This window comes from Siphateles boraxobius, unplaced genomic scaffold (genome assembly GCF_051911475.1).
Source record: "Siphateles boraxobius isolate OS27281-9 unplaced genomic scaffold, OSU_SipBor_1 22, whole genome shotgun sequence".
In the NCBI taxonomy this organism is placed as follows: Eukaryota; Metazoa; Chordata; class Actinopteri; order Cypriniformes; family Leuciscidae; genus Siphateles; species Siphateles boraxobius.
In genome coordinates this window covers 25,855,103-25,882,894 of record NW_027508833.1, presented here as the reverse complement: position 1 = coordinate 25,882,894, position 27,792 = coordinate 25,855,103, and the positions used below count along the sequence as shown (strand labels likewise).

The following is a 27,792-nucleotide window of genomic DNA, read 5'->3' as shown; positions in this document are numbered from 1 at the left end:
AATGGAAACGGTTGTTTGTATGTTAAAATAACATTTGTGAAGGTTGAGTTTACAGCGGGTGGACGGACAACGGGTCATGTGACCCATCAGTACGAATTGAATGTCGCTCTCCTCTCATTGCTGTCACTGCTCGAGCACTGCGGCCACGAGACTGGAAACCAACACGAACGAAAGAGAGAGAGAGAGAGAGAGAGAGAGAGAGAGAGAGAGAGAGAGAGAGAGAGACCCGGGATACTGAAGAGTCCAGTTACACCAAAAACTTACGCTCAGAAGTCGAATATCACAAGTTACCCATCAAATAAGAGAATATAACGGTTAAATTATGAATCAGATGGAGCTTTCAGTGCCATATGATAATGGATATGAACCGGAGGACTACATGTTGCAGGAGGATGAATGGGACCGGGATTTACTGCTGGACCCAGCATGGGAAAAACAGCAACGAAAGGTAAGATAAAGTTTGGTCCCAAAACACCACAGAATAGTAAAAGCATGCACTTTCCTATTAGCCTATTATTATTATTATTAGCCTATTATTTTTATAATTTTATTATTATTATTATTATTATTATTATTATTTATTATGCTTTACAGATAGGCTACTTAGTTAAAAATATCACCAAATTAATTCTACATTGAAGTTTTTAAACATCACAACTTTGATGATTTCATTTTGAAATTATTATTGTTAATAATTTAATTAATATATTTTATATATTTATTTGTCATTTAAAACGGCGAGTTAACAGTTCTCTGCAAAGGAATGCCGTCCCGCTATGGGCTGTGGTGTGTTAGTCACGGAGGGGTCTGGTCGTCGCGAGCGCGCGCCAGGTTGGATGCAGCGGGAAGCCTACCGATTACCGAACTAACAATAGCGGCCCTGTATGTCTGTTGCTGATACGATTGGAATGCGGACTGTCAACAGATGCTTCCAACACAGGATGACGTCCTTGGGATTAGAATGGATGCAGAGGCTAATTTTAACTCCACGACCAAAAGGCATTATAGTTGCCTAATCCGGTGTCCTTGGAGGGGAATTATTTTGTAGGCCTATTTAAACAGCACCTTTTCCATTTTGTAGAGTCAGACTATAATAGTGTTTTTCAGATAGCCTATATTCTGAATTGACGTGGACAGATAGGCTACTTTGACAGGTATAGCCTTATAGATTTCATATCATGTTTTAGGTTTGGCCTATAGCCTACGTGGTGTATAGGCTATGAGATTATTTTGACAGTATTGATGGTCAGGGTTGTAAACACATGGGGATTTCTTATGTGGGATTTAGTTTTTTAAGCAGTCTTAAGCAGGTGATCTTAAACCCTCAACCTGAACAATCCACAGTTTTAACTCTTTTATAGACTAGATCCACATGTGGAATTGCCTAGATGAATTATTCATTCATTCAAAAAAAAAAAATGTAGGCTATGTTGATTGTCATGGCTGAACACTTTCTGAATAAATTTCATCTGTAATGTTTTTTTATTTTGAATCAAACATGTTTGGTGATTGAAAAATTATTAAATTCAACAAAATATCAGACAAACCCAGATATACAGTATTTACAACAATTTTATTTTAGCAAAAATATAACAGTGCCTCAGTTTAACTTGGCTGGTTTAATAAAATGTTGTTGCTTGTCCAGGCATAGTTGGATGATAATAAAATTCATTTAGGCCTTAAATTGAACCTCAACTTAGATATATATTAATTCTGAAGCTTAAATGTTAGATGGAGACTGTCTAATCACTCTTTCTTATTCTTCCAGAGATCATCATTCCACAGGCATGTTACTGTGGACACACCCTACAGTTTTACAGAATGAGTGAAATTCTTTCCTCTCCGATTAGATGAAGCGGCAATGCGATAAACACCTGTGTTATATACAACACATTCTCACTCGTATCTCTCATCTCAGTGTGAGCTACTTCATCAGGTCCCTTATCAGAAATGGACTCTGTAGAGAGCTAAATTTACACTAATACCTCGCAGGAATGCACTCTAGAGTCCAGTAAAGCTTTCATTGGCTCAGCAATGACTGTGACAGGACAGAGCATGCTTTAAGGGATAAAAAATATGCCTTTTGAGTCCAAAAAAATGGCCAAAGGGTTTCTTTCCAGCATACATTTTTGCATAATAGCATTGAGTGTCACAACATTTGTCATTTATATTTTCCATATGCCCATAATTCGAATGCAGTATGCAGGATCAAAAATTAACTTTTTGTTAATTTGAAATGAGAAAAAGTTTATTTATATTTCATCCCTATGACAGTTCGGGATTATTATAGCTACATATTTAAATATTTGGCAAGCATCACAGCTCATTGTGTAACCTGAGATTAACCAGACTCCATCTCTTTATGAAACTACACCTGTCACAAATATGTAAAGACCCATTTTAAAAGTGTTCCTTGTATTTTTGTCTTTTATTTCCCTATTTTTACTCTCATTTATCGCTTGATGAGTGTTAATTTCTGACCCTGGCAGAATAGGGTTGAGTATAGTTATAATATGCGTCTTTTTCTGTGGGTCTACATATATAGGCCTGGTTTCACAGACAGGGCTCAGATTAAGGCCTTAGTTCAATTACGACATTTAAGTACCTTTTATAGACATGACATGTCTTAGAAAAGAAACATTACTGGTGTGCATCTTGAGACAAAACAATGGCATTGACAGATTTTAAGATATATCAGTGCAAGTGGCTTTCAGTTAAAACAGTTCAAACATGCATTTTAGTCTGGGACTAGGTTTAAGCCTTGTCTGTGATACCAGGGTATAGTAGAAAGAGGCCTGAAGCAGATATTCTGAAGTCATTGTGCTCAATAGTAAATGATACTTATAAGGGTCTGTTGGTCCAAAAATATTTCCTTTGGCCGGAGTAGACAAAGGGTTATTCACTCTGGAATTAAGGTACTGATGTGATGTCCTGAATTTTAAGTGTCCAAATTCTTTAAAGTGGTTCTGGAAAGCAGGATGATACAGAGGATGATAGCAAGTGGCAGTTTTTAGCTATGTAGCTTATTGTACATGTAGTTAAGTGCTGGTTATTTCTGGAGGATGAACTCATCAGTACAACTCAAGTGTAGATACAGTGCAAGTGTGTGTTGGGGAATTTTATTATGCCATTGTTTTTCTGTTGTCTTGTTGATTGGTATGAGTACACATCCTGTTCATAATTAATGTCGATCAAAGATTATTGATAACAGAATAACAGAATCTCTTTATAGTGTTTTCGTTTCCCTCACATATTTTTTTATATAGAGTTTGAGAACTAATTGAAGAACTACCTACTACCTCATCTCTTGGCATAGACGAGTCGTTTCATTGGCACTGTCCTTTAGTCACCAATGCAGTGAGGTTTTGACCTGAAAGTGGTGTCATTGAAAGACTTTCATTGTATCACAACAAACCTGGTAAGACTTAACAGTCTTATGATCAAATCTGGTTTACTGCCACACATTTATCTTAGTGACACTATTCACAGTGTGGTTTTGTGCAAGGATTCTGTTAAAGGTAGCATTTAACTGCATAAATGTTGAGTGTAGAATACATATGCTATGCCAAAAATGGAGAGGATGTGTGTGCGAGTCTGCATGTTTGTCTGGTAAGAGTTTCTTTGTGAATTTGGAGGATTGTATGTTAAATTACATTGTACTTGTTTCCTAGACGTTCACGGCCTGGTGTAACTCTCACCTGAGAAAAGCTGGGACACAGATCGAAAATATAGAGGAAGACTTCAGGAATGGCCTCAAACTAATGCTGCTGCTTGAAGTCATTTCAGGTGAATTTAATTTAATTCAAGTTAATTTTTACAGCGTTTTTACTTATTGTTTAAAAGCAGCTTCACAGAAAATGCTATCAATCAGAGATTGGTGTATCAAAGTAATGAAATTGGTTAAGCAGACAGACACAATGAACATGTTAGACAATGATTACAGCATGTGACTTTAATGATTACAATATAATATTTGACAGGTTTTTATATATATCGAACCAAACTAAATATTATGCTGAACCAAATAGTGATATCCATTATATATATATACCAAAAAATTTTATACCAAGCTGTATTTTGTCAGGTGAGAGGTTACCCAAGCCTGACAGAGGGAAGATGCGTTTTCACAAGATAGCCAATGTTAACAAGGCCCTTGAATTCATCACCAGTAAAGGTGTGAAACTGGTCTCCATTGGAGCAGAAGGTATGCTTTATTTTTAACTTGATTGCTGATATTTTTGTAATAAAGTTATTAGGAGATGCGGGTTATTAATTCTGAAGTCAAATACATATGTCCTATATTTTTTAAAATACGGAATTTTATGTAATTTTAACTTACTCAGCCCTTTATATATTTAAGGAGTGATTTTTCTGTCTCATTTTTGCAGAAATTGTGGATGGGAATGTGAAAATGACTCTTGGTATGATTTGGACCATCATCCTTCGCTTTGCCATTCAGGATATATCTGTTGAAGGTAAAGAAAATAAATCACAATCATGAAACGACACAACATCTGCACAAACAACAGTGGTAACACTTTAGTATGGGGAACATATATTCACTATTAAATATGACGTTTGTCTCAATAAACTCCTAATTTACTGCTTATTACTATTTTGCAAAGTAGTCAAGTTTAGGTATTGGGTAGGATTAAGGGATGTAGAAAATGGTCATGTAGAATAAGGCATTAATATGTGCTTTATAAGTTCTAATAAACAGCCATTATTCTAGTAATATGCATGCTAATAAGCAACTAGTTAATTGTGAGAATTGTATCCTAAAATAAAGTTACCACAACAGCAAAACATTATTATTATTATATGTGGCACATTTTACAAAATCAAGAATGTTTAAATCAGTTCATGTCAAAGAATAATCATTTTATTTATTACAAAAGGTGCATACAGAAGATTGCAATTCCATGTCAAAAATTCCTAATTAGAAATTTATGGAAAATATTGTATTAAAAAGCATAGGATGATTGTGCTATAGTGAATTTAATAACGTATTTAGTTTAGAAATTTAATTAGCAAAACAGATGTTAGTCATATGTTTATGATATAATGATTCCCTAATAATCTTTCAGAAACCTCGGCCAAAGAAGGACTTCTACTTTGGTGTCAGAGGAAGACTGCCCCCTACAGGAATGTCAATGTTCAAAACTTTCATGTCAGGTGAAGCACTTTTTTGGGTGCAAAAATGTTGTTAGGCCATATCAATGTTTTGTATTTTAATATGAGTATTTGATTTGTTCCATTAGATGAAAAAACAGACACTATCATTTTCAGTTATATGTGTTCAGTTTTTATGTTAATTCCAACTTGACCCTGATTCTCTCTTTGGTGAAGCTGGAAGGATGGATTGGCGCTGTGCGCTCTCATCCACAGGCACAGGCCTGATCTCATTGACTACGCCAAGCTCAACAAGGTCTCAAGTGTGTCCCCAGATTAACATTTGACCCTCTGGGACATTTAGTCTAACAGTCCAATCACAGTAGTAAAATAACATGTCTGCCACAATATCCTGATGTTCCCCGTCAATGATATTACTGCACAGATCTGTCTAACATGTTTTTTGGAGGATGAGTGTGCGTGATGACTTTTGTCTGTTCTTCATTCTAACCTAATTTATGGCATGCTTGATCAGAAATCCACTGTTTCTTTTGCTTTTGTGGCTTCAATAGCTGGAGAGATGGACTGGTCTTCTGTGCCCTTATTCACAGGCACAGACCAGAACTGATTGACTTTCAGAACTTGGAGGTATCATACGTGGTTTATAGTATTGTTGGATGTGGTTTTCTGTAACAATATGAATTTAGACATGCTCAATCCTGCTGGACATCTAAATTCCTGCAGTTTAGTTCTAACCAAGAGCTGTAATGTACCTGGACAAAGCTGTATGTTAGCATTCCTATTCATTTCAGTGACAGTTGATCTGGTCGCGTCTAGAAAAGCACTCTATAAGTTGAGAGAAATGTTGATAATCCTTTTTAACTCCTAGTAGTATCCTAATTGTCCATTTGTGTGTGTGCTATACTGGCTTCTTTTTGTGCTTGTTAGAGTATCAAGTAGTTAGCTTAGCTACATGCTAACTCTATTAGAATCTGTGATAGTTTAGCACTTCACATGAAGAGTGCCATCTGTGTACTTGTGTGATTCTTTAAAAGTTGCTGTCTATCTAGAATGTTTTTTCTATTTCCTTCGGATGATTATAAGGATTTGGACAACTTTTGATTAGCTGGTTCAGGTGTGTTTTCTGGTTGAAGTTAAACTGCAGAAATCGAGCAGGACTGAGATTTTCAGATTGAAACATGGAGATGTTCTGTTGTTAGTAAGAGCAAATTTGTGTAGTTATTTATTTATTTATTTTAGCTATTATTAGCAAGTAGCTTGTGTTAGCTTAGTTTACTTAGACATAACATACCGTTCAAAAGTTTGAGGTCTGTAAGATTTATGTTTTTGAAAGAAGTTTCTTACGCTCAGCAATGCTGCATTTGTTAGATCAAAAACAGTAATACTGTGAAATATTATTACAATTTGAAATAACTGTTTAAACTGTTTTAACTGTTCTAACATATTTTAAAATGTAATATATTCCTGTGATGACAAAGCTGAACTTTCAGCTGCTATTACTCTAATATTCAGTGTCACATCCTTCAGAAATCATTCTAATATGCTGATTTGGTGCTCAAGAAATATTTATTTTTATTATTGATGATGAAAACAGTTTTGCTGCTTAATATTTAATGGAAACCGTGATACATTTCCCCCCTAAGTTTCTTTGATTCACCCTTGCTGAACAAGATAATTAATTTCTTTAAAGAAAAATCTTACTGACCTCAAACTTTGAAATGGTAGTGTGGATACAACTCTTCAGTTGCTATGGTACTCAAGAGGCAATTGGATAAAGCCATTCCTTAACTTTTTTCTCAGAGGCCTGTTTGGATTTACAATTATCCTGACCCAGAATAGAAGTTGGGAAAGTAATCCACATACCACTAGCACCAGAGCTGTGGTTCTAGTAGCATGTTAGTACAGTAGTAGGCTAGGTTTGATTTCTTCACTATCAGCTTAGAACTGGGTGTGAGGTAAAAGCAGGATTTGGGACATTTTTTCAGACATTTTCTAAGTCTGTGTAAATGAGTGGATGTATACTATGGTTTTAATTAGTTGGATCGGGCCACTGAAGATTAAGGATTTATTTAGCTTGTCAGGGCCCGTCAGTTCAACAGTGAGTGACTAAAAGTCCCCTCACACACACAGACATGCCTACCCCTTTCAGCTGTCACAGATGGCTCCAGGTGAGCTTGAATGGGGTAATCCAGTGTTTAGCATGGACCCAGTTTGGACACGAGCATCAGGAGAGTCCAGGACTCTCTGGATCCCCTGCAGCTGCTGATGTCTATGCAATGCAGCTTTTTATTGACACAGAGAACAAAAGCTTGATCTCCAGACCTCTAGTGCAGGACCGCATTGCATTGCTCAGAAAATCTGACCCTTTCCTTTTGCACAGATATTTTTGCATATATATTGCTGCATTTGTTTATGAAGGAAGTTTCATATGTTCACCAAGGCTGCATTTATTTGATCAAAAATACAGTAAAAAAAGCAATATTGTGAGATATTGTTATACCATTTTAAATGGTATTGTTTTCTATTTCAATATTTTGTATTATGTAATAAATTCTTGCGATGGCAAAGCTGAATTTTAAGCATTATTACTCTGATCTTTAGTGCCTAATGATCCTTCAGAAATCAGATTCTTTAATGAATAGAAAGTTCAATAGAACAGCATTTATTTGAAATGAGTGAGTCTTTTGTAACAATTTTTTTACTGTCACTTTGGTAGTATGAATTTTTCTTACTGACTCCAAATGTTTGAATTAGTGTAGCTATTGTAATTTAAAGGCATTTGTGTATTTAATATTAAACCAGTATTATAGTATTGTCTATTTTGTGCTTAATTCTTTTTCAGATACATTTGAACTAATTTATCATTTGAAATATTTTGCATGTTTTCCCTCTCCTCTGGTGGCACTTGAATACTGACCCTCACTTTTGCATGGAAAAGGATTTTGATTTATGTTGACTTGATTTAGTATTTAAGTGATGTCTTATTTCTTATGTTTTTTCGTCAAGAATTATGCCCTTTCTCTCCTTTTGTCTTTCTGAAGGATGATCCACTTGGTAATCTGAATCTGGCGTTTGACATTGCTGAAAAATATCTGGATATCCCCAAAATGCTGGATGCAGAGGGTAAACGAATCTTCATCAGTACTCCATATTAGAGCTGCACGATTAATTGTTAAAAGTTAGCGATATCGATTCAAACACCCACGTGATCACATTCCTAATTGACAACAACTCGCCTGTGTCTATTAAACCTTTGACAAAATCACACTGGAACATTCAGATCTGCATCGGTGCTGCCGCTGACACAGAGAGAGCAGTTGTCATGAATAGGTATGAAACAGTCTTTTCAACCACACAGTTTCATTACTTCTGTGTTAGAAATATTCATATTAATCACAGAAGTACTGGGATACAAGTTTATTGTTTGGATATAAACACTGATTTCTACAGAAGCAATCAATCAAAACAGAGCAATTAACTTGAGCTTCAAATGACGATTACATCATTACGCCACCCGTTGGCGACAAGTGATACATTTATTTGTTGTTGAATCATTCATTAAAGATATTTGTTCAAAAGCGCTGATTCATCCAGTAAAGTATTTATTTAATCAGTGAGTCATTGAATCATTCATTCAAACTTTTTTTAAAAATAATTAATTCAGACATTAAACATTTTAAATAGACATGCACAAAATAACATTTTGTCAGAACCTCTAACAAATTATGTTATTTTGTTAGTTGACTGTTCAGAATCGAGGCAGAATCGATCTAAAAAAAAAATAAAAAAAAATTCATGAATCTTAATTTATCCTTAATCGTGCAGCTCTACTCCATACCATTCCAGCTCAATGTAGAGCTTTCAGCCTGTGAACATTGAAAATATCACAAAAATGTTATGCTGTCAAAAAATTGTGACATAAGACATTTGACACTACCTAAATAGTATGAAACACTATGAAAATATATGGCATCTATTCTGAATAAGGTATATTCGTCACAGTTGACTGTGGCAAGGAAAAACTACCTAACATTTTTTTTTGTAAGGAAACCTTGGGTGCAAATTCTAAATAAGCAACAAGCAACAATTTGCCTACTTGTAACTTTAAAATATTACCAAATTTGGCTTTTGCTCTACAGTCCTAGTTAGGAGTGACAGGCCAGATGAGAGGACAGTCATGACGTATATCTCCAGTTACTATCACACGTTTGCAGAGGCTCAGAAGGTACATCTGATCCCTGAGCTTATTCTAGAAATATTAGTTACACCTGAGTGTATGGTCCCTTTAGTCCATATAGGCCTATCCTCATTTTTAGCAGATAAACACTAGTTGTGTTTCCTTGTAGTATTTAAATTTTCCTCCGTCGCACACTATTGCCACCGTCACTTCATGTAGTTGTTCCTTAGCTCCTCTCCTCTCCCTGCAGACATCCTGAGCACCCCCAAGCCTGATGAGAGAGCTATTATGACATATGTGTCCTGCTTCTACCATGCGTTTGCCGGAGCTGAACAGGTATTGAGTTTTGTGTTTGCTAGAATGAGAGAATCAGCTATCTTTTCACCCATCTTGCCCTCCGTTCTTACTGTGATTCTCTCCCTCAGGCTGAAACTGCTGCTAACAGGATCTGTAAGATCCTAGGAGTGAATCAGGAAAATGAGAAGTTGATGGAGGACTATGAAAGACTGGCTAGTGAGGTTAGGAGACATATCTAATACACACCACACTGCCCACAGACACACATTTCTCTCCTCTCCTCAATATTCCTCTACTCTCCAGCTGTTGGAGTGGATCAGACGAACTATTCCCTGGCTGGAGAATCGTGTAGCGGAGAAGACCATGGTAGAGATGCAGCGGAAGCTGGAAGATTTCCGAGATTACCGAAGGATGCACAAACCTGCCAAAGTGCAGGAGAAGTGTCAGCTAGAGATCAGCTTCAACACCCTGCAGACTAAACTTCGCATCAGCAACCGACCTGCATTTATGCCCTCTGAGGGCAAGATGGTGTCGGTGAGAGATTGACCACACACACATACACACACGCATGTTGGTTTTTGTGTTTTATGTTGACTTTCCATAGACATAATGATTTTTTATACTGTACACACTTTACATTCTATACCCTAATCCTAATCCTACTCTTAAACTTAACCCTTACATAAAACATTCTGCATTTTTACATTAGAAAAAAAATCTTTAGTATGGTTTATAAGCTTGTTTCCTCATGGGGACTGAAATGTTGTCCCCACGTCACAAATATCAGGTTTAACTATCCTTGTGGGGACACTTGGTCTCCGCAGATTACACACACGCGTTTACTAACTTTTAATATTTATTTATTTATTTATTTTAATATGTATTGATTTATTTATTTTTTATATTAATTGATTTATTTTCTTTTTCTTTTTCTATTGTAATATGTATTTTCTACTTATTTTATGTTCATGCCTGTTATATGTTTTTGTATATTTTAACATTTATTTATTTATTTCAATATTTATTACTTTAATTACTTATTATTTTATTTGAAGTTTATTTGATGTTTATGTTTGTTATTTTTCAATGTACTTTATATGTATATGTATACATATATATATATATATATATATATATATATATATATATATATATATATATATATATATATATGTTTTAAAATCTAAGTAGCCAGCTTTGGAGGGAATTTTTCCAAACAAATAATCCAAGCACATACACATATAAAACTGGGTGTTTGTCTATGTAGGACATAGCGAGTGCGTGGCAGGGACTGGAACAAGCAGAGAAGGGCTATGAGGAATGGTTGCTTACTGAGATCAGGAGGCTGGAAAGATTGGACCATCTAGCAGAGAAATTCAGACAGAAAGCTACAAACCATGAGACCTGGGCTTCCGGTAAGTCCTAGACATGAAGTGCTGTCATCAATGAAATATCATCATTCTGTACTGTAAACCACTTTGGATAAAAAATTGTCCACTAAATGATGCTTGATATATGTTTTATGTGCGTTTTGCAATAGGTAAGGAGGAGATATTGAGCCGGAAGGATTACGAGTCAGCATCTTTAATGGAAGTTCGAGCTTTGCTGCGGAAACATGAGGCATTTGAGAGTGACCTTTCTGCCCACCAAGACAGAGTTGAGCAGATCGCTGCTATTGCTCAGGAACTCAAGTATGACTTTTTAGCCTTTTATTCTCTTCAAAAAAATTGTTTTTGCTGAACTGTTCATTTCAGTGTATACTTTAATCTGTACACTACCAATCATAGATTTTTGGTCAGTATTATTTTTAAGAAATTAATAATTTGATTCAGCAAGGCTGCATTAAATTGATCAAAAGGAACAGACTTTTACATTAAACATTATTTCATATTAGACTGATTTCTTAAGGATCATGTGACACTGAAGACTGCAGTAATGATGCTGAAAATTCAGCTTTTCATCACAGGAATAAAGTACATTTGAAACATATTTGAAAATAGAAAACAGTTATTTTAAATTGTAATTAAATAGCACAATATTACTGTTTTTACTGTATTTTTGATTACATAAATGGAGCCTCGCTGAACATAATAGACAAATCTTACCGACCTCAAACTTTTGAAAGGTGGTGTACAAGTACTTTGTTCCTATAACTAACCTGTCACATTCAGCTTCTCATCACTTTACAGTGTCTGGATAGCTTCATGTCTCTCACACTGCTTATCCATAGCTAGACACACATATAGACGCACCACCCTTTCAGCATACTTTGATGTCTGAATCACTGGCGTTCTATTTTAGCATTCATTATCTCCCTGCAGGCCTGGTTCAAATATGAGTGTGTGCATGTATTTAGTACGTGACTGACAGCTTCTGACCTTTATGCTGTCTCAGTTAGTACAGGGTGATATTACTGATAAACTATGGAGCATACTTATAATGATTAGCATACCAACATTCATTTGGACACAAAAAGCAAACAGAAGCTGTTTGAAATGTATTTAGCCAATCATAACACCAGAGGTTCAGTACCAAAAACAGCTAGAATTAGAGAGAGGGTGGAATGGTTATGAAAAATGCAAGAAACTTTAACTAACAAGCGGCCCACAGGGAAAGAAAATGTAACTAAAGTGTAGAATATTCCACATCAATCCAAAGTTAGTGAGTACTACATCTGTTAACCACTAGCAAATGCAATATTATGGCCTAAAGTTTCTCTCTCTATCTGTTTTATCTTAAAGTGAGCTGGACTATCATGATGTTGCATCAGTGAATCAAAGGTGTCAAAGTATTTGTGACCTCTGGGACCAACTGGGCACACTCACCCAGAAACGCAGAGAGGCTTTGGAGGTATGCTGTGTGTGTCCCAACTTGTTTTGTACTACAATATTTTAGATCAATCAAGATAGGTTTGAATCTGTGTTTCATTTCTGTAGAGGACAGAGAAACTTTTGGAGACGGTGGAGCAGTTGTTTCTGGAATACGCAAAGAGATCCGCACCCTTTAATAATTGGATGGAAGGAGCCATGGAAGACTTACAGGATATGTTCATAGTGCACACCATTGAAGAGGTCCAGGTACACAAAAATTTTGAAAGAAGTCACTTATGCTCACCAAGACTGCATTTATTTCTATAAAATACAGTAAAAATGGCAATATTGTGGAATATCATTACATATATAATTTCTTTTAATTTTTCCAAATTTGTCTTCAGTGTCACATGATCCTTCAGAAATCATTCTAATATGCTGATTTGGTGCTCAAGATAAACATTTTATATCATATTAATATCAAAGTTGAAAACAGTTGTGTTGCTTAGTATTTTTGCGGTAACCTTGATACATTGTTTTTGCAGGATTCTTTGATGAATATAAAGCTCAAAAGCATTTATTTTGAAACATATATATTTTTGTAACAATGTGAAACTTGGTAAATTAATGCATCCTTAACGGATAAAAGTATTAATTCCTTTCACAAAAATTTTACTTACCCCCAACTTTTATAATACAAACAAAAATCCATTGTGTGTAGACTCTGATAGCTGCCCACGAGCAGTTTAAGGCCACGCTTCCTGAAGCGGATGCAGAGAGGCAGGCGATCCTTGGCATTCAGCAGGAAGTCCTAAAGATCTCCCATAGTTATGGCATCCATGGAGATCTTACCAACCCCTACAGAACCATAAATACAGAAGAGATTGCCATCAAGTGGGACAAGGTTAAACAAACACACACCCCCCGTAGACCTTGGTTTTGTTCCATTACAACAACAAAACAAAAATTTAAACTCTAATTCTAAGCCATTCTAATCACATTTCTTTAATCTTCATGATCATGATGTGCGTTTGTGCATTCAGGTGAAGAAGCTGGTTCCCCAGCGTGACAGTGCACTGCAGGAGGAGTTAGTGAGACAGCATGGTAACGAAAGGCTCAGACGGCAGTTTGCTGCCCAAGCCAACCTTATTGGACCATGGATACAGACCAGGATGGAGGTACGTGGCTTGGCTATTACTTGTGCCAGTGTCCACAAATAAGACATGCTCTTTGATATTTATCTATCTATCTATCTATCTATCTATCTATCTATCTATCTATCTATCTATCTATCTATCTATCTATCTATCTATCTATCTATCTATCTATCTATCTATCTATCTATCTATCTATCTATCTATCTATCTATCTTCTGACAGGAAATTGGTCGTTGTTCTATGGCAATGGAGGGGACTCTGGAAGATCAGATGACCCAGCTGAAGCAGTATGAGCATGTGATTGTCAGCTACAAACAAAACATAGACAGATTGGAGGGAGACCACCAACTTATCCAGGAGTCACTTATCTTTGACAACAAACATACAAACTACACTATGGAGGTACCCATACACACATTTATTACACATTCTTGTTCATAAACACATTTTTAAACCTATAGTATTGAACACTACCTTTACTGTAAACTTTTGGGTCAGTAAGATTGTTTTTTTGTTTTTTTTTCAAAAGAAATGAATACTTTTTATTTAGCAAGAACACATTAAATTGATCAAAAATTACAATAAAGTTACAAAGGATTTCTACTTTAAGTAAATGCTGTTCCTCTATTCATCAGAGAAATCCTGAAAAAATGTATCACGGTTTCCTCAAAAATTTTAAGCAGCACAACTTTTTTAACATATTGAGCACCAGCATATTAGAATGATTTCTAAATAATCATGTGACACTGAAGACTGAAGTAATGGCTGCTGAAAATACAGCTTTTCCAACACAGGAATAAATTACATTTTACATGTATAGAAACAGAAAATAGTGTTTTGTTTTTGCTGCATGTTTGATCAAATAAATGCAGTATTGATGAGCATAAGAGACTTTATATTAAAAGATCTTACCAACCACACATTTTTGAATGTATTGTATATAGAAATTATCTATATCTGACACATCACATTTGATTTGTCACTTGATCCTGGTTTTTACAGCAGTATTTCTCTTTCCTCTGCAGCATATTCGTGTTGGCTGGGAACTCCTTTTAACTACGATCGCTCGCACTATTAATGAAATCGAGACTCAAATTCTGACACGTGATGCAAAAGGCATCAGCCAGGAGCAGATGAATGAATTTCGATCCTCTTTCAACCACTTTGATCGGGTGCTGTACTCGGCCTTTACGTACACTAGACACGTGTCTTGTTGAATGGATGCTATACAAATGTTTTTAAATCATCCTAACTAAACTAAACACTTCACCTCTTAGATTGAGCATTATACAAACATCTGTAAATCTCTCTTATTTGAACTGAGACACAGTAATTTTATATTTGCTTTATTTTACACATTCACTTCTTCAGAGGCTTCACAAGGCAAGAGTGGTAATTATATTTCCATTCACTTTAACTTGTTCAATAACTGGAACAAATTTAGTTTGAAATGGGAGATCATTTGCATTAAAATCTGATTTCAAGATGTAAAGTAGATATGACTACTGATGCAATTTTATGGAAGTAAAATAATGACAAATGTTTTGCACTTGAAAAAATTTGCATTGCATTAACCCTGCTTGCATTTTAATGCATTGTATTTTTATGGCTTGCATTTCTATGGGCTGAAATTCAACGGCAGGAATATCAGTAGATTGCCGATTGATAATCTGTATAGCTGTTAGTCGACCTCACCAGCAGGGGGTGCAAGCGGCTGTTGATGAAGACAACTATAAAGCAATGGGTGAGAGAGTCATTCATTCATAAAAAACGGATTTACAGAAATGGACCAAGTGGTAAGTTTTTGTGATGATTTTCAAAGCCGGTATGGAAAAGCTGATAAAGACACAAAAGCTGTGTTTACATTTAAGTCTTCACAGTTAGTTTGTAAGCAGGTTTCTCTACCGTGAACAAGATAATAATGTTATTCCCTGATACTGATGTACAGATCAGACGTTAAATCTGAGGTAGTAGACATATATTTCTCTCGGTTGTTTAGTTTTCTTAACTTTATATCGCGGCGCTATCCTGCTGAATATTTTTGATATTTAATAAAATAAAATGTCAAATCGTGTAAATATTGCTATTTTTTTCAGTACCGCATGGGCTCATATTTATTTTAATATCAACAATCTAAAAAGTGAACAATGAACAATTTACAGTTGGTTTTATGACTGCAAGTCATTCTCTTCAAATGCTATTGAAGTTACAAACATGTACCAATGTTGTATGTAACTTTAGAGATGGTCCCTAAATGTGAATATCGAATATCCAGTGTCAAGCCAACTTTATGCCAGTATTTTACTGGGAATCGCTTAGCGTGAAACTTTGCGCGTTACGTTCATATTCTGAGTCCGCTTGCCTGTTCCTGTATCTAGTAGCCTACATCCCCAATAATCCCCAATATATCACTGTATAAGTCCAGTGAGTCATTAGTCCACTGTATTAACATTACAATCATCACAATAAATACTTACCACTTGCTCCATTCTGTAAATCCGTTTTTTATGAATGAATGACTCTCTCACCCCTTGCTTTATAGTTTTCCTCGTCAACAGCCGCTTGCACCCCCTGCTGGTGAGATCGACTAACAGCTATAGAGATTGTCAATCGGCAATCTACTGATATTCCTGCCGTTCCCGGATGTCAAATGTTGAATTTTCTGTCGAATTTGAACCACTGAATTTGTGGAAGAGAATTTGTAAAGCAAAATAACATGGACCGGAAAGTGCCTGTTGAATATTATAGGTTGTATTTTTAAACAGAATTCATATTTTAGAAGTGAAATCTGAAAGGTGAATATGGATTATTGAATTTGTAATAATGAAAACGTGTTTGAAATGTTTTGAATTGAAATATTCACAGCTTAAATATACAACCATGTTGAATTTCAGCCCATAAAAATGCAAGCCCTAAAAATACAATGCATTAAAATGCAAGCAGGGTTAATCCAATGCATTTTTTTTTTCAAGAAACTAGTGCAATTCTACAAGCTTTTGTCATTATTTTACTTCGAAACAATTTTAGCTAAACATTTTTTTTTTAAATAAGCAATGCCTCTTATACCTTATGAAGAAATGTTGTCACCTTTTACTTTTCTTTATTTCTACTAACGTCCTGCTCTCAGGAAGAGAGGGGTAAACTCAGGCCTGATGAGTTTAAAGCATGTCTGATCAGTCTTGGGCATTTGGGAAATGATAGACAGGTATTAACCAACATGATCTCTAACTCTTCACCCCAAAATGTAATTCTTTGCATAGATATATATATGCAAATTATATGCATTTCCTGGATGGTAGAATATAGTTCTGATGTAGGCCTACCTCTCTTGTGTTTTTTCTTGTGTCTGTGGTTATGTGCTGTCTCTTTGTTTGTACATCTGTGTGTCTCTGTGTTAGGTGCTGTCTCTTTCCCTACTATACATTGCTTCATTATTCCTACCATGTCGCTGTGTCACCCATACACCCTCGACCTTTGCCCTTTAACCTTTCCTATGCAGAAGAAGAATAGGGCGATGGATTCTGATGACTTTAGGGCCTGTCTGATCTCGATGGGTTATGATCTGGTAGGGCCTTAAATAAGGTTCATTGCTTACGAACTTATAAACAATTTTCTTAACCAGTATTTTTGTCTTGTTTTCCATTAAAAAAATACATTTATTTTACAGTTATTTAAAATTATTATAATTTTTTATTTTGCACATTTTTTTATTTTATTTGAAGATAAAATGTTATTAAAATGTCAATTTTGTGAGGTTTATGCTTAAATTAAGAAACAACTATTTTGCCAATGATGTAAGAAAAATGAGTAGACTATAAAATTATGTAATATAAAATAATGTATTTATTAATGTCAAATATATTCCATTATTATTTTATACAGTTTTGCTTGTCAAATGCATTTATTTTGTTTCTTTAAGATTTATATATATATATATATATATATATAGAGAGAGAGAGAGAGAGAGAGAGAGAGAGAGAGAGAGAGAGAGAGAGAGAGAGAGAGAGAGAGAGAGAGAGAGACTGATTAGTTTAAAGCACGTTTGATCAGTCTTGGGCATATGGAGTGAGTGAATTTCAACAGACTAATATGTTGGGGGAGCTTTTAAATGCTAGAATTATATGTATGTGTGTTTTTCAGGGTGAGGTGGAGTTTGCTCGGATCATGATGCTGGTTGATCCAAACACTTCAGGCGTTGTGTCGTTCCAGTCCTTCATTGACTTCATGACCAGAGAGACAGCAGACACAGACACAGCTGAACAGGTCATCGCTTCCTTCAGGATCCTTGCTGCAGACAAGGTGTGTGTGTGTTTGTGTGTGTGTGTGTGTGTTTGGGTTAGATTGTTTACTTAACCTCAAAGTTTCTCAGAACAGTCTTTTATAGCTCACATATTCTTTCCATATGCATTATCTGTTGTTTATTGTGTCTTGTGCAGCCGTATATTCTGGCAGATGAGTTGAGGAGAGAACTCCCTCCAGACCAGGCCGAGTACTGCATCAGCAGGATGCCCCCATACTCTGGCCCCGGGGCCCAGCCCGGAGCCCTGGACTACACTGCCTTCTCCACTGCCCTCTACGGAGAGAGTGACCTTTAACTCCGTCGACACCTCTGACCTTTACAATCCCATCTCACTTGTCAACCAAGTAAATTATTTACCCATCAGATCCACAGTCCCATGAAATGAAAACATGCAAAATAAACCAAATGAACCCAACTTCAATTTTTAATGTCAGTTGATGTATTTTGCTTGACCGTTGATATGAAATGTTTTATAAGCCAATGCAAAGGAATGCAGTCTGGAAATGTAATCAAGGAAGCTAAAAGAAAGCAATGGAGAGGTTATTTATCTGTGACAAAATGTTGGGAATTTTAGAAACACTTTGTTCTGAATCTTATAATTTATTGAATCTAAGGTCTGAAAAACTAATTTTACTCTTCTTTATGTGGGCTATTAAGATACAGAGAACATTAATATGCATGTCACTTATATTACAGCAAACACAGTAGGTACACTTAAATCAAATAAGATTAATGTTGCATTTTAGGTTTTATGCATTTTACTCTGATCTCTTTTTGCCCCCCAACGCACACACACACACACACACACACGCACGCACGCACGCACGCACGCACACACACACACACACACACACACACACACACACACACACACACACACACAGTCTGTTTTGTGTGGTAGCGTTAAATCTATTCAGTTTGAAAGATTTTGCACATTTGAATTATTGAATGAATGAATTAAGAAAGATTCACCCAACCTGCACCATGGTTTCTCAATTGTCTCTATATTACATCTATATGCCTGGTGCTTATTTCAAAAAAGCAACATGAATAATGATTCAACTCAATTCTTCCACCAATATAATTATCACTTGAAACTTTTCACTTACAGTGCCTGATTTCATATACGGTATGGTAATAGTTTATATGAAATAAAGAGGAGGTGACCTTTGTTATTCTCAGTAGTGAGTCAGATGATAAGAGCATCAGCAACTGATTTGGTTTTACATACAATTTTGAATATTGCGGATACTCAAGCATTGTTATCAATTTGGTGATTACATAAAGTGTAAAAGTATGAATTTACTATATTGCTTGTCAAATAATGAATAAACATATATATTACGATAATATACTGAATTTACAGGAAAAAAGTACAGTATGTGAACCATTAGGACCAATATCAAACAGACTGCTTATGTTACATACAAACAATTGTTTTCTGAATCCATCTGCTTTTTCCTGCAACTATAATTAGGAAAAGTAATCTGGGATGGATTGTCATTTTCAAAATGTTGGGAGAATAAAAAGTTTAATTTTATTACCATAATTCATGAATGCACCAAATTCCTAAAGGTCACACTATTTCAGTGTACGGTGACAGTGTACTTGATTGATTTGTGGTCAGTTTGTTAAGCTGTCAAAATCAGTTTTAACCAAGTGATTTGTGAATGTTTCCTGTTGAATTATATGATCAAGAAAGCCAAATATGTGTGTTTTACATGCAGTGACATAAATGAAATAAAGCTTACTTATGAAAAGATCAAGTCTCTGCTTTTGTTACATACTGAATGTTTGAATAAAGCATAATTAATTTAATATGCATAAAATATGTAAATATTTATAATATGTTGCATAATTTAGTATGTTTTTGTTTTTACTTATATATTCATGCAGTTGTGGTCGGAATTAATGGCACCCCTGGTAAATATGATAAAAAATGGCTGTACAAAATAAATCTGCTTTGTTTATCCTTTTGATCTTTCAATTTAAAAAATGTGCAAAAATCGAACCTTTCATTGAAGTAAAAGAATTGAAAGTGGGTGTGGGGGGGGGGGGGGGGGGGGGGGGGTAGATATCACATTATGAAATAAATGTTTTTCTCCAAAACACATTGGCCACAATTATAGGCACCCTTTTATTAAATACTTTTTGCAATCTCCTTTTGACAAGATAACAGCTCTGAGTTTTCTCCTATAACACCTGATGAGTTTGGAGAACAACTGACAAGAGATCAGAGACCATTCCTTCATACAGAATCTGTCCAGATCCTGCAGATTCCCAGATCCATGTTGGTGCTTCTTCTCTTCAGTTCACTCCACTCATCAGGTCAGGGAACTGGGACGGTCATGGCAGAAGCTTCATTTTGTGCTCCGTAACACATTTTTGTGTTGATGTGTTGTTTGATGTTTGTTTTGTCTATTTTTACTTTGTGTTATCAGTAACAGGATGTCCAGGACCTCCAGCAGAAAAACATGCCCACAACATTAAAGATCCAATGGTATATTAAATTGTACACATGTGGTACTTTTTATCCTTATGTACACCAAACCCATCTAGCGTGTTTGCTGCCAAAAAGCTATTTTTTGTAAAAAATTCTATAGGGATGGCCAACGTGTTTTGGAGAAAACATTTATTTCATAATTATTTTACTTGAATGAAAGGTTAGATTTTTGCAAATATTTTGAATGAAAGATCAAAAGCATAAACAATGCAGATTTATTTTTTATTGCCATTAATTTGACCACAACTGTAGGCTATATAAATATACCACTGATAATATTTATTGATAATTCACATTAATTACATGTTTTTCCTTATGCTTTTACTTTATTCTTTTCTTGCTTGCTTGCTTTCTCCATTGTAAATACCAAATATGGAGAATCCCTTTCTTATCCACTTTAACTTTATCTGATCTCTGAGCATTATCTCATGATGGGTGGTATCGTGGTCTCCCTGTCCTGGGATGAGTTCAGCACCTGCGGCATTGTGAGTGGAGTTCTTCAGTCTTCTGGTTCTTACACACAGATCCCTAAAGTCCGGCTACATAGTCACTGAACATGGATATTGGAGAAGCGGAAGATGAAATCCAGTTTCTGAGAACTGTAAGTAAAATTGACTTTTATAATGCAAATTTGAATGCAATTAATAATGTGTTGACTTTCTTTATTTGTAACTTCTGACAGTAAAAGGGCTAATTACTAAATTGCAGTTGGATTTGTTATTAGATTGATGTTATAGGAACTTAATTAACTTCATGGACCATGAATAGTACATGTTAGCAGATGGGTTACAACTTACAGAAGAATATATCTGAGACATTTTTTGGCCATGCATATGGATACACGGACTCGTTCCACAGACAGTAGTATCAATGTTATTTAATACAATTTCATACTGATGATGTGTTTACGCTTGAGCAATCACTCATAACATTGTGTATTTATCATTAATTGTGGTGTCTGTTGTTATATACAGTTATGAAATGCAATGATGTGATTTACAGTGTTTGAATTCACATTTGAGAGAGTGTGACCCATATCATGGTGTCTATTTTTACTTTGTGTTATCAGTAACAGAGGAACTGGAGAGTCTGTTGGATGTGTGAGCGATCCACTCTCAGCTCCATATCTCTAAAACAGAGATAAATGTGCTCTCTCTTTCTTACATAGAAACAGTACATGCGTCCACTCATTCACTGTGTCATTAAGTGCGTGCATTTGTTACAGTAAAATGCAGAAAAATAATTAATTATTTTAGATTGTTAATTAAGCCTTAATTGTGTGCGTGAGCGTGTGTGTGTGTGTGTGTGTGTGTGTGTGTGTGTGTGTGTGTGTGTGTGTGTGTGTGTGTGTGTGTGTGTGTGTGACCCATTTCTGGTCACAGAAACACAAATGAGGTGGAGGTGTTGGAATTCTCCATTCACTGTATGGTACACAGATATTCAGCCCTTATAAGGCTGCTCTGCTCCAGTGTAACATAAAACACTGCTGTTCTACACACTGTAAGATGAGCCATGACATTTAATCTAGCATATGGGGCCTTTTATTTGTTTTATTTGTTATTTGCAGGAAAAATGGGGCTCTCTAATCACAGATATTAAAAATATGTTAATTACTTACATAAGAACATTAGGTATTTGGTAACACTTTATTTTAAGGTGTCAGTTACACGTACTTACTATAGTAATAACAACAACAGTAAATGATGCATCATAACCAAGCCCTAACCAACCCTAACACTAACCTTAACGTACATGAAGTTAATTTGCTCAGTACTTATTCGTGTAATTTATACACTGTAACAACGTCACCGTAATATAAAGTGTTAATATTTAACAAACAATTTCATGTTGAACAACGTTGCTGATTCCTTTCTGATTGTCATTTTTACTTTACTGAGGTTTGGATGCAGTTTTGGGGTGTACATGCATTTATTCAAAACTTGAGTGTTATTTGTTTGCTTTGCAACATGTTTACTTTTTCAGAAGTTAAAATTGAATAATGACAAAGTTAACTGATCATTTAAATGCACAGTTGCCTTGACAAAAATGTATTGCCTGAACAAAAGAGCAAAGTGCTACTGAGGACATGCATGTAATCAAATTTCAATGTATCATGTTGCATCCCCCCCCCCCCCCTCTCATTTCCATTTCACAGTTTATGGAGCATTTATCCAAGTGTAATTTACATTACAAATATAAAATAAAAGACAGTGGTACAGCTGCAAACATCATTTGTGACTTTATTTCTGTTTCTGTTAAACACTTGAAAGTGTCATAATATGCAATTTTAAGCATTATTCCATCAAAAACCTTTTTTTGTTTGTTTAAAGGGTTAGTTCACCCAAAAATGAAATTTCTGTCATTAATTACTCACCCTCATGTAATTCCAAACCCGTAAGACCTTTTAAAATTAAGATACTTTTGATGAAATCCCCCACCCCAATGACTGCAATGTGATCACGCCCAAAAAGGTAGTAAAGGCATCGTTAAAATAGAATGAATGAAGATCTTACGGGTTTGGAACGACAGGGTAAGTAATTAATGACAGAATTTTTATTTTTGGGGAAACTAACCCTTTTTTTATTCTGAGATCAGATAAGAGTCTATATTCTTAGCTGTGGTCAGTAATGTGAATGTTTTCAGCGGGATGAGCTGGTGTTGAGGTGTTGCTCATCAGCCCCTCATCAGAAGAAACTGTGTTTAGCTGCAGAAGGTTTCGGCGACCGGTTGTGTTACCTTGAGTCCACCTCCAACTCAAAGGTGAGATGCTCATTTACTTACTATTTTTTAAACTAAGTCACTGCTATGTGTAAGTACAGTCTGCATGATGCTTCATAAAACAGCTCCTGCAGTTTCGTGTTGTCTTTCCTCTTGTTAACAGAATGTTCCAGCAGACCTTTCTGTGTGCGTGTTTGTTCTTGACCAGTGTCTGTCTGTCCGAGCGCTGCAGGAGATGCTGGCCAACCATGAAGACCAGTGTGCAGGGGTGGGTAATGTGGTGAAAGTGGCTTCAGACAATTCAGAATTCAGCAAACTATGAACAGTTATCAATTCAGTGGGTGAATATTCAGTGAAAAATGTCACCCGTACACTATATCTTTCAAAAGTTTGGGTCACTATCGTTCACAAGTTTCACAATTTTTTTTGAAAGAAATTATAACTTTTATTTCAGCAAAGATGCAATAAAATGATAAAAAGTGACAGACATTTATAAAGTGACAAATAAAATTCTATTTCAAATAAATGCTATTCTTTTTAACTTTCTATTCCTCAAATAATCATGGTTGACTGAAAAAAATGAATAAGCAGCACAGCTGTTTTCAACATTGATAACAATAAGAAGCGTTTCTTGAGCACCAAAACATATTATTTAACACCAGAGGTGGACAGTAACGAAGTACATTTACTTGAGTACTGTACTTAAGTACAATTTTTGAGTATCAGTACTTTACTTAAGTATTATTTTTTCTGGAAACATTTTACTTTAACTTCATACATTTGAAAGACAAATATTGTACTTTTTACTCCACTACTTTTATGTCAAGGTCCTTGAGTAGAAAGTAGTAATGTCAGTTGGATGATTTTGGTTGCAGGGGTTGCATTTTAGATGGAAAATAAAGTCGGGTTGACGTCAGAACCCGACTGATGTTGGGTTTTCATTTTTCATTTTCATTTTCAACCACAATAAAACATCTGTCCAACGTTGGAGATTAATGTCAATCTGGCGTTGGATTCTGACATCAACCTGAATTTCATTTTCAACGTTGGGTTTGGTCTTCTAAATGTGAATTTTGACATTGTTTTGAAGCACACTAGCTTATAGATAACAGTAAGGCTAACATATTCATACTAAAAGCCAAACAACTTGAAATAGGGCACTATTTGAGGGAATAGCCATTTGGGTGTCCGAAAACATTGTGGACGTTATTGAGTGCACTTATTCAATCTCACATTCAATCCCACTACTGGAACTGTGTTCTAGAAATAAATATTGATATGAGGGTAGGCAGGGATTCAAAGGAATAAGATACTGTAAGTATTACATACAACAATGCAACAATAATAAAACAGTGCATTGACATTTGCACTGTTTTTGATACTTAAGTAGGCCTACTTTTAAAAACAAGTACTTCTGTACTTTTAAAAATCGGTAATATTTACCAGTAGTAGGCTATCTGTACTTTCACTCAAGTAATGTGTAGCCTTGCTACTTTATCCACCTCTATTTAACACAGGCTCCCTGGAAACACTTAGCCTACCGGTCCGGTGGCAACCTTTTTACAAAACACAAAATACATACCAATACATACCAGTTTCTAAAATAAATGAACACTAGAGGCAGTAAAACAGCAAGCACTTTCGTTTTCACACACAATTATGATTATGATTTATTTATTTATTTTTTTTACCATTTTTATGCATGACGATTTGTAAACGAAGTTATTTTGGAGTTTGCATCACTTGCCATTTTCACGTTACGGAAAAAAACTAAACACTAAAACTAAAACGAAAACTACTGTTTTTTTAGCGACACTCACTGGACATTTCACTTTGAAACTGTCGCGAAACGTGCACGACCCAACGTATTTTTGTTTTTGCAAAAATGTTGCCACGCCACAGGTAGCCGACGTTGAGCCTTATCAGCATGATTTATGAAGGATCATGTGACACTGAAGACTGGAGTAATTGCTGCTGAAAATGTAGCTTTGTCATCACAGGAATAAATTACATTTTAGAGTCTATTAAAATGCAGCATGGGGAGAATAAGACACTTTCTTTCATAAATATTAATAAACCAACCCAAACGTTTGCACGATAATAGCCTACCTCAGGTCAATATACAGGTGCCATATTTCTCACTCATGCTGTAACTTACAATAGACTGTAAAATATATTACAGAGTGCTTTGTTTCAGTCCCTTGAGGCAGCAGGGCGTCGTACACTACTCTATGGCCAAGCGGTGCTGTTTCGACATGTTTTCAGTGACATGGTAAGTCCAGTCTTTTTATTCCTTGTTATTCATTAGTGGCTTCCATACTGGTACTATGAAGTGTAAATTTAGAATCTGCTGTTTCTTGTCTTGTTTTAGTATCTTTGCTGCATGTCCACATCAGGCCTCTCCTCTGACAAACTGGCTTTTGATGTTGGTTTGCAGAAGGAAAAAAAGGGTTAGTTCATATTCTCTTTTTTTGTATACTGCATGTTTTGATAAAGACTAGGGATGCCATAATATTGATGTTACTATGATTATGGTTTCAGGTGAGGTGTGTTGGTGGACGGTTCACCCTGCCTCTAAACAGAGGTCAGAGGGTGAGAAAGTCAGAGTGGGTGATGATCTCATCTTAGTTAGTATTTCCTCTGAGAGATACTTAGTGAGTAAAACCACCTGTTCGTCCATCTGAATCTATTTGTCTGTCTGTATATCAATATTTTTATGCATTGTGACAACCTGTCGCTCTCTTTCTAGCATGTGTCGTGGAGTAACGGTGACGGTAATAACAACGGCATTGGCCGAGTGGATGCTGCCTTCCAGCAAACATTGTGGAGTGTGGCCCCTGTTTCTTCTGGGACTGTGGAAACGCAGGGTAGTGTCTGTTTAGAGTCTGAAGGTCTTAATGGCTGATTTTCATGCTCATTGGCTAAATATATTATCAAGAAATACATACACATTTTTTTTTTTTGCTGTACATATGTATATATATATATGTTTCCAATTATTATTATTATTATTTTTATACATTTGCTCATATTGTATTTTATTAAATATAAATATAAAAACATATGGGGGTAAATATGGATGTAAATACACTATTTTATTATGTAATATATTTGCTGGAGGTTTGTATAAAACTTTTTTTTTTTAATGAATTTAATTTTGAATTGTAGGTCATGTGCAAGGAGGGGACACTGTGCGTCTGCTACATGGACACACAGATGAATGTTTGACCACTCCTGCAGCAGATCACAGACGGGAAGAGCGCAGGTCAGAGAGGTCACCTCACTGATCGGAGATGGATTGTTGACACTTATTGGATTGTTGACTATTTTTCCTTTCTTCCTCCAGATCTGTCCATTTCGAGGGAGGCTCGGTATCTCTTCAGGCTCGATCTTTATGGAGGCTTGAAATGTTACATGTTGCGTAGGTGTCCCTTCAGCTAGTTTGTAGATGACAGTTGGAAGTAGATTCCCTGTGTTTGTCAGATTGTGTAAGTAACAGATTGTTTGCAGGTGGAGTGGTAGCCACACTCACTGGGGTCAGCCGTTCCGTCTTCGGCACCTTACCACCGGATCATACCTGGGACTGACTCACGATCAGGGACTACAGCTGGTGGAAAGAGAGAGAGCCGATATTAAAAGTACAGCATTCTCCTTCCGTGCATCAAAGGTTGGATAATATCATCTCTAAACTCAACATGAACCATATTATAATCAATAAATAGTTATGGTTACATAGTATAATCATATTTTTTGGTATATAGTAAGTTGTTGTTGTTGTTGTGGTGTGATATTAAATTGTGATGATTAATACAAACTTTATTTTTATTATATTTTTATAGGAAGTGAGCAAGGAAAGCTCACACTTTGTTAAGAGGAGAGATGGCATGGGCGTACCTGAGATCAAATATGGAGACTCTCTCTGTTTCATTCAGCACATTGACTCTGGGCTTTGGCTCACATATCAGACCACTGACACTAAGAGACAAAAGGAAAGTGTGCCACAGAGACAGGTAAACCTGTGTAAATAAATCAAATGAGGTCCAAAGTCATACTAGATAAGATCACTTACAATATCGGTCTAATATTTGGGGGTTGATATTTTTTACTTTTTTACATTTACTTGGTAACAATTTAAAGTAAAAACAGTAATATTAAAAAAAAAAATGATCACAATTTAAAATAACTGTTTTCTATTTGATTATGTTTTAAAATGTAATTTATTTCTGTGATGCCGAAGCTGAATTTTTAGCATCATTATTCCAGTCTCCAGTGTTACATGATCCTTCAGAAATCATTCTGATATGCTGATTTGCTGCTCAAGAAATATATATATTTTGTATCATTACAGTGTTGAAAACAGTGGTGCTGCTTAATATTTTTGTGGAAACCGTGATGTTTTTAGGATTCTTTGATGAATAAAAAAAATTGATTTAAAAAAAAATGCATTCATTTGAAATATAAATTTTATAACATTATAAATGTCGTCCTATCAATTTAATGCATCCTTGCTGAATAACTTTTAATTGAATACCTTAACTAAATACATTTCTTTAAAAAATAAAAATAAATATATATCTATATCTTACTGACCCCAAACATTTGAACAGTAGTGTACATTCGACACTGAGTGAGTTAGTTTCAAGTGAGCTCAGAAACTGCAATTAAACAAAGCCAACACCTTTCTGTTTTAATTGTTC

The 27,792-nt window shown here is 35.5% G+C and overlaps 3 protein-coding genes across 11 annotated transcripts in view; 2 read left to right on the top strand and 1 right to left on the bottom strand.

Annotated features, from left to right (window-relative positions):
* LOC143746962 (solute carrier family 35 member D3) overlaps positions 1–27,792 on the bottom strand; it is a 347,105-nt gene that overhangs the window by 76,962 nt on the left and 242,351 nt on the right. The gene's annotated exons all lie outside the window — the stretch shown is intronic.
* actn2b (actinin, alpha 2b) lies at positions 120–19,634 on the top strand. Of its 3 annotated transcripts, none has more exons than XR_013206641.1 (23): positions 126–448; positions 3,672–3,786; positions 4,085–4,204; positions 4,389–4,475; positions 5,088–5,175; positions 5,350–5,428; positions 8,175–8,256; positions 9,561–9,646; positions 9,736–9,828; positions 9,911–10,141; positions 10,875–11,022; positions 11,148–11,298; positions 12,349–12,457; positions 12,544–12,684; positions 13,139–13,321; positions 13,461–13,595; positions 13,797–13,976; positions 14,600–14,746; positions 14,946–14,966; positions 16,702–16,779; positions 16,973–17,139; positions 17,715–17,873; positions 18,011–19,634. XR_013206641.1 is itself a non-coding variant. In XM_077239280.1 (23 exons), the coding sequence occupies exons 1-23, from the start codon at positions 323–325 to the stop codon at positions 18,167–18,169; spliced, it is 2,784 nt and encodes a 927-aa protein (XP_077095395.1). In that variant the 5' UTR covers positions 126–322; the 3' UTR covers positions 18,170–19,628. The 3 variants fall into 3 exon arrangements, 2 of the variants coding, with proteins under 2 accessions (XP_077095394.1, XP_077095395.1); XM_077239280.1 differs by having other exon boundaries at positions 17,074–17,139; positions 18,011–19,628; XM_077239279.1 differs by lacking the exons at positions 14,946–14,966; positions 16,702–16,779 and having other exon boundaries at positions 120–448; positions 17,074–17,139.
* ryr2b (ryanodine receptor 2b (cardiac)) overlaps positions 20,838–27,792 on the top strand; it is a 62,507-nt gene continuing 55,552 nt past the window's right edge. For all 7 annotated transcript variants that reach the window (XM_077239274.1, XM_077239273.1, XM_077239275.1 and 4 more), the window contains exons 1-11: positions 20,838–20,978; positions 23,021–23,137; positions 23,259–23,363; positions 25,293–25,367; positions 25,467–25,545; positions 25,637–25,749; positions 25,845–25,962; positions 26,264–26,360; positions 26,442–26,516; positions 26,606–26,762; positions 26,935–27,105. In XM_077239274.1, coding sequence (XP_077095389.1) covers positions 20,934–20,978; positions 23,021–23,137; positions 23,259–23,363; positions 25,293–25,367; positions 25,467–25,545; positions 25,637–25,749; positions 25,845–25,962; positions 26,264–26,360; positions 26,442–26,516; positions 26,606–26,762; positions 26,935–27,105 — 1,152 coding nt within the window. In that variant the 5' untranslated portion in view covers positions 20,838–20,933. The remainder of the gene's footprint in view (positions 20,979–23,020; positions 23,138–23,258; positions 23,364–25,292; positions 25,368–25,466; positions 25,546–25,636; positions 25,750–25,844; positions 25,963–26,263; positions 26,361–26,441; positions 26,517–26,605; positions 26,763–26,934; positions 27,106–27,792) is intronic.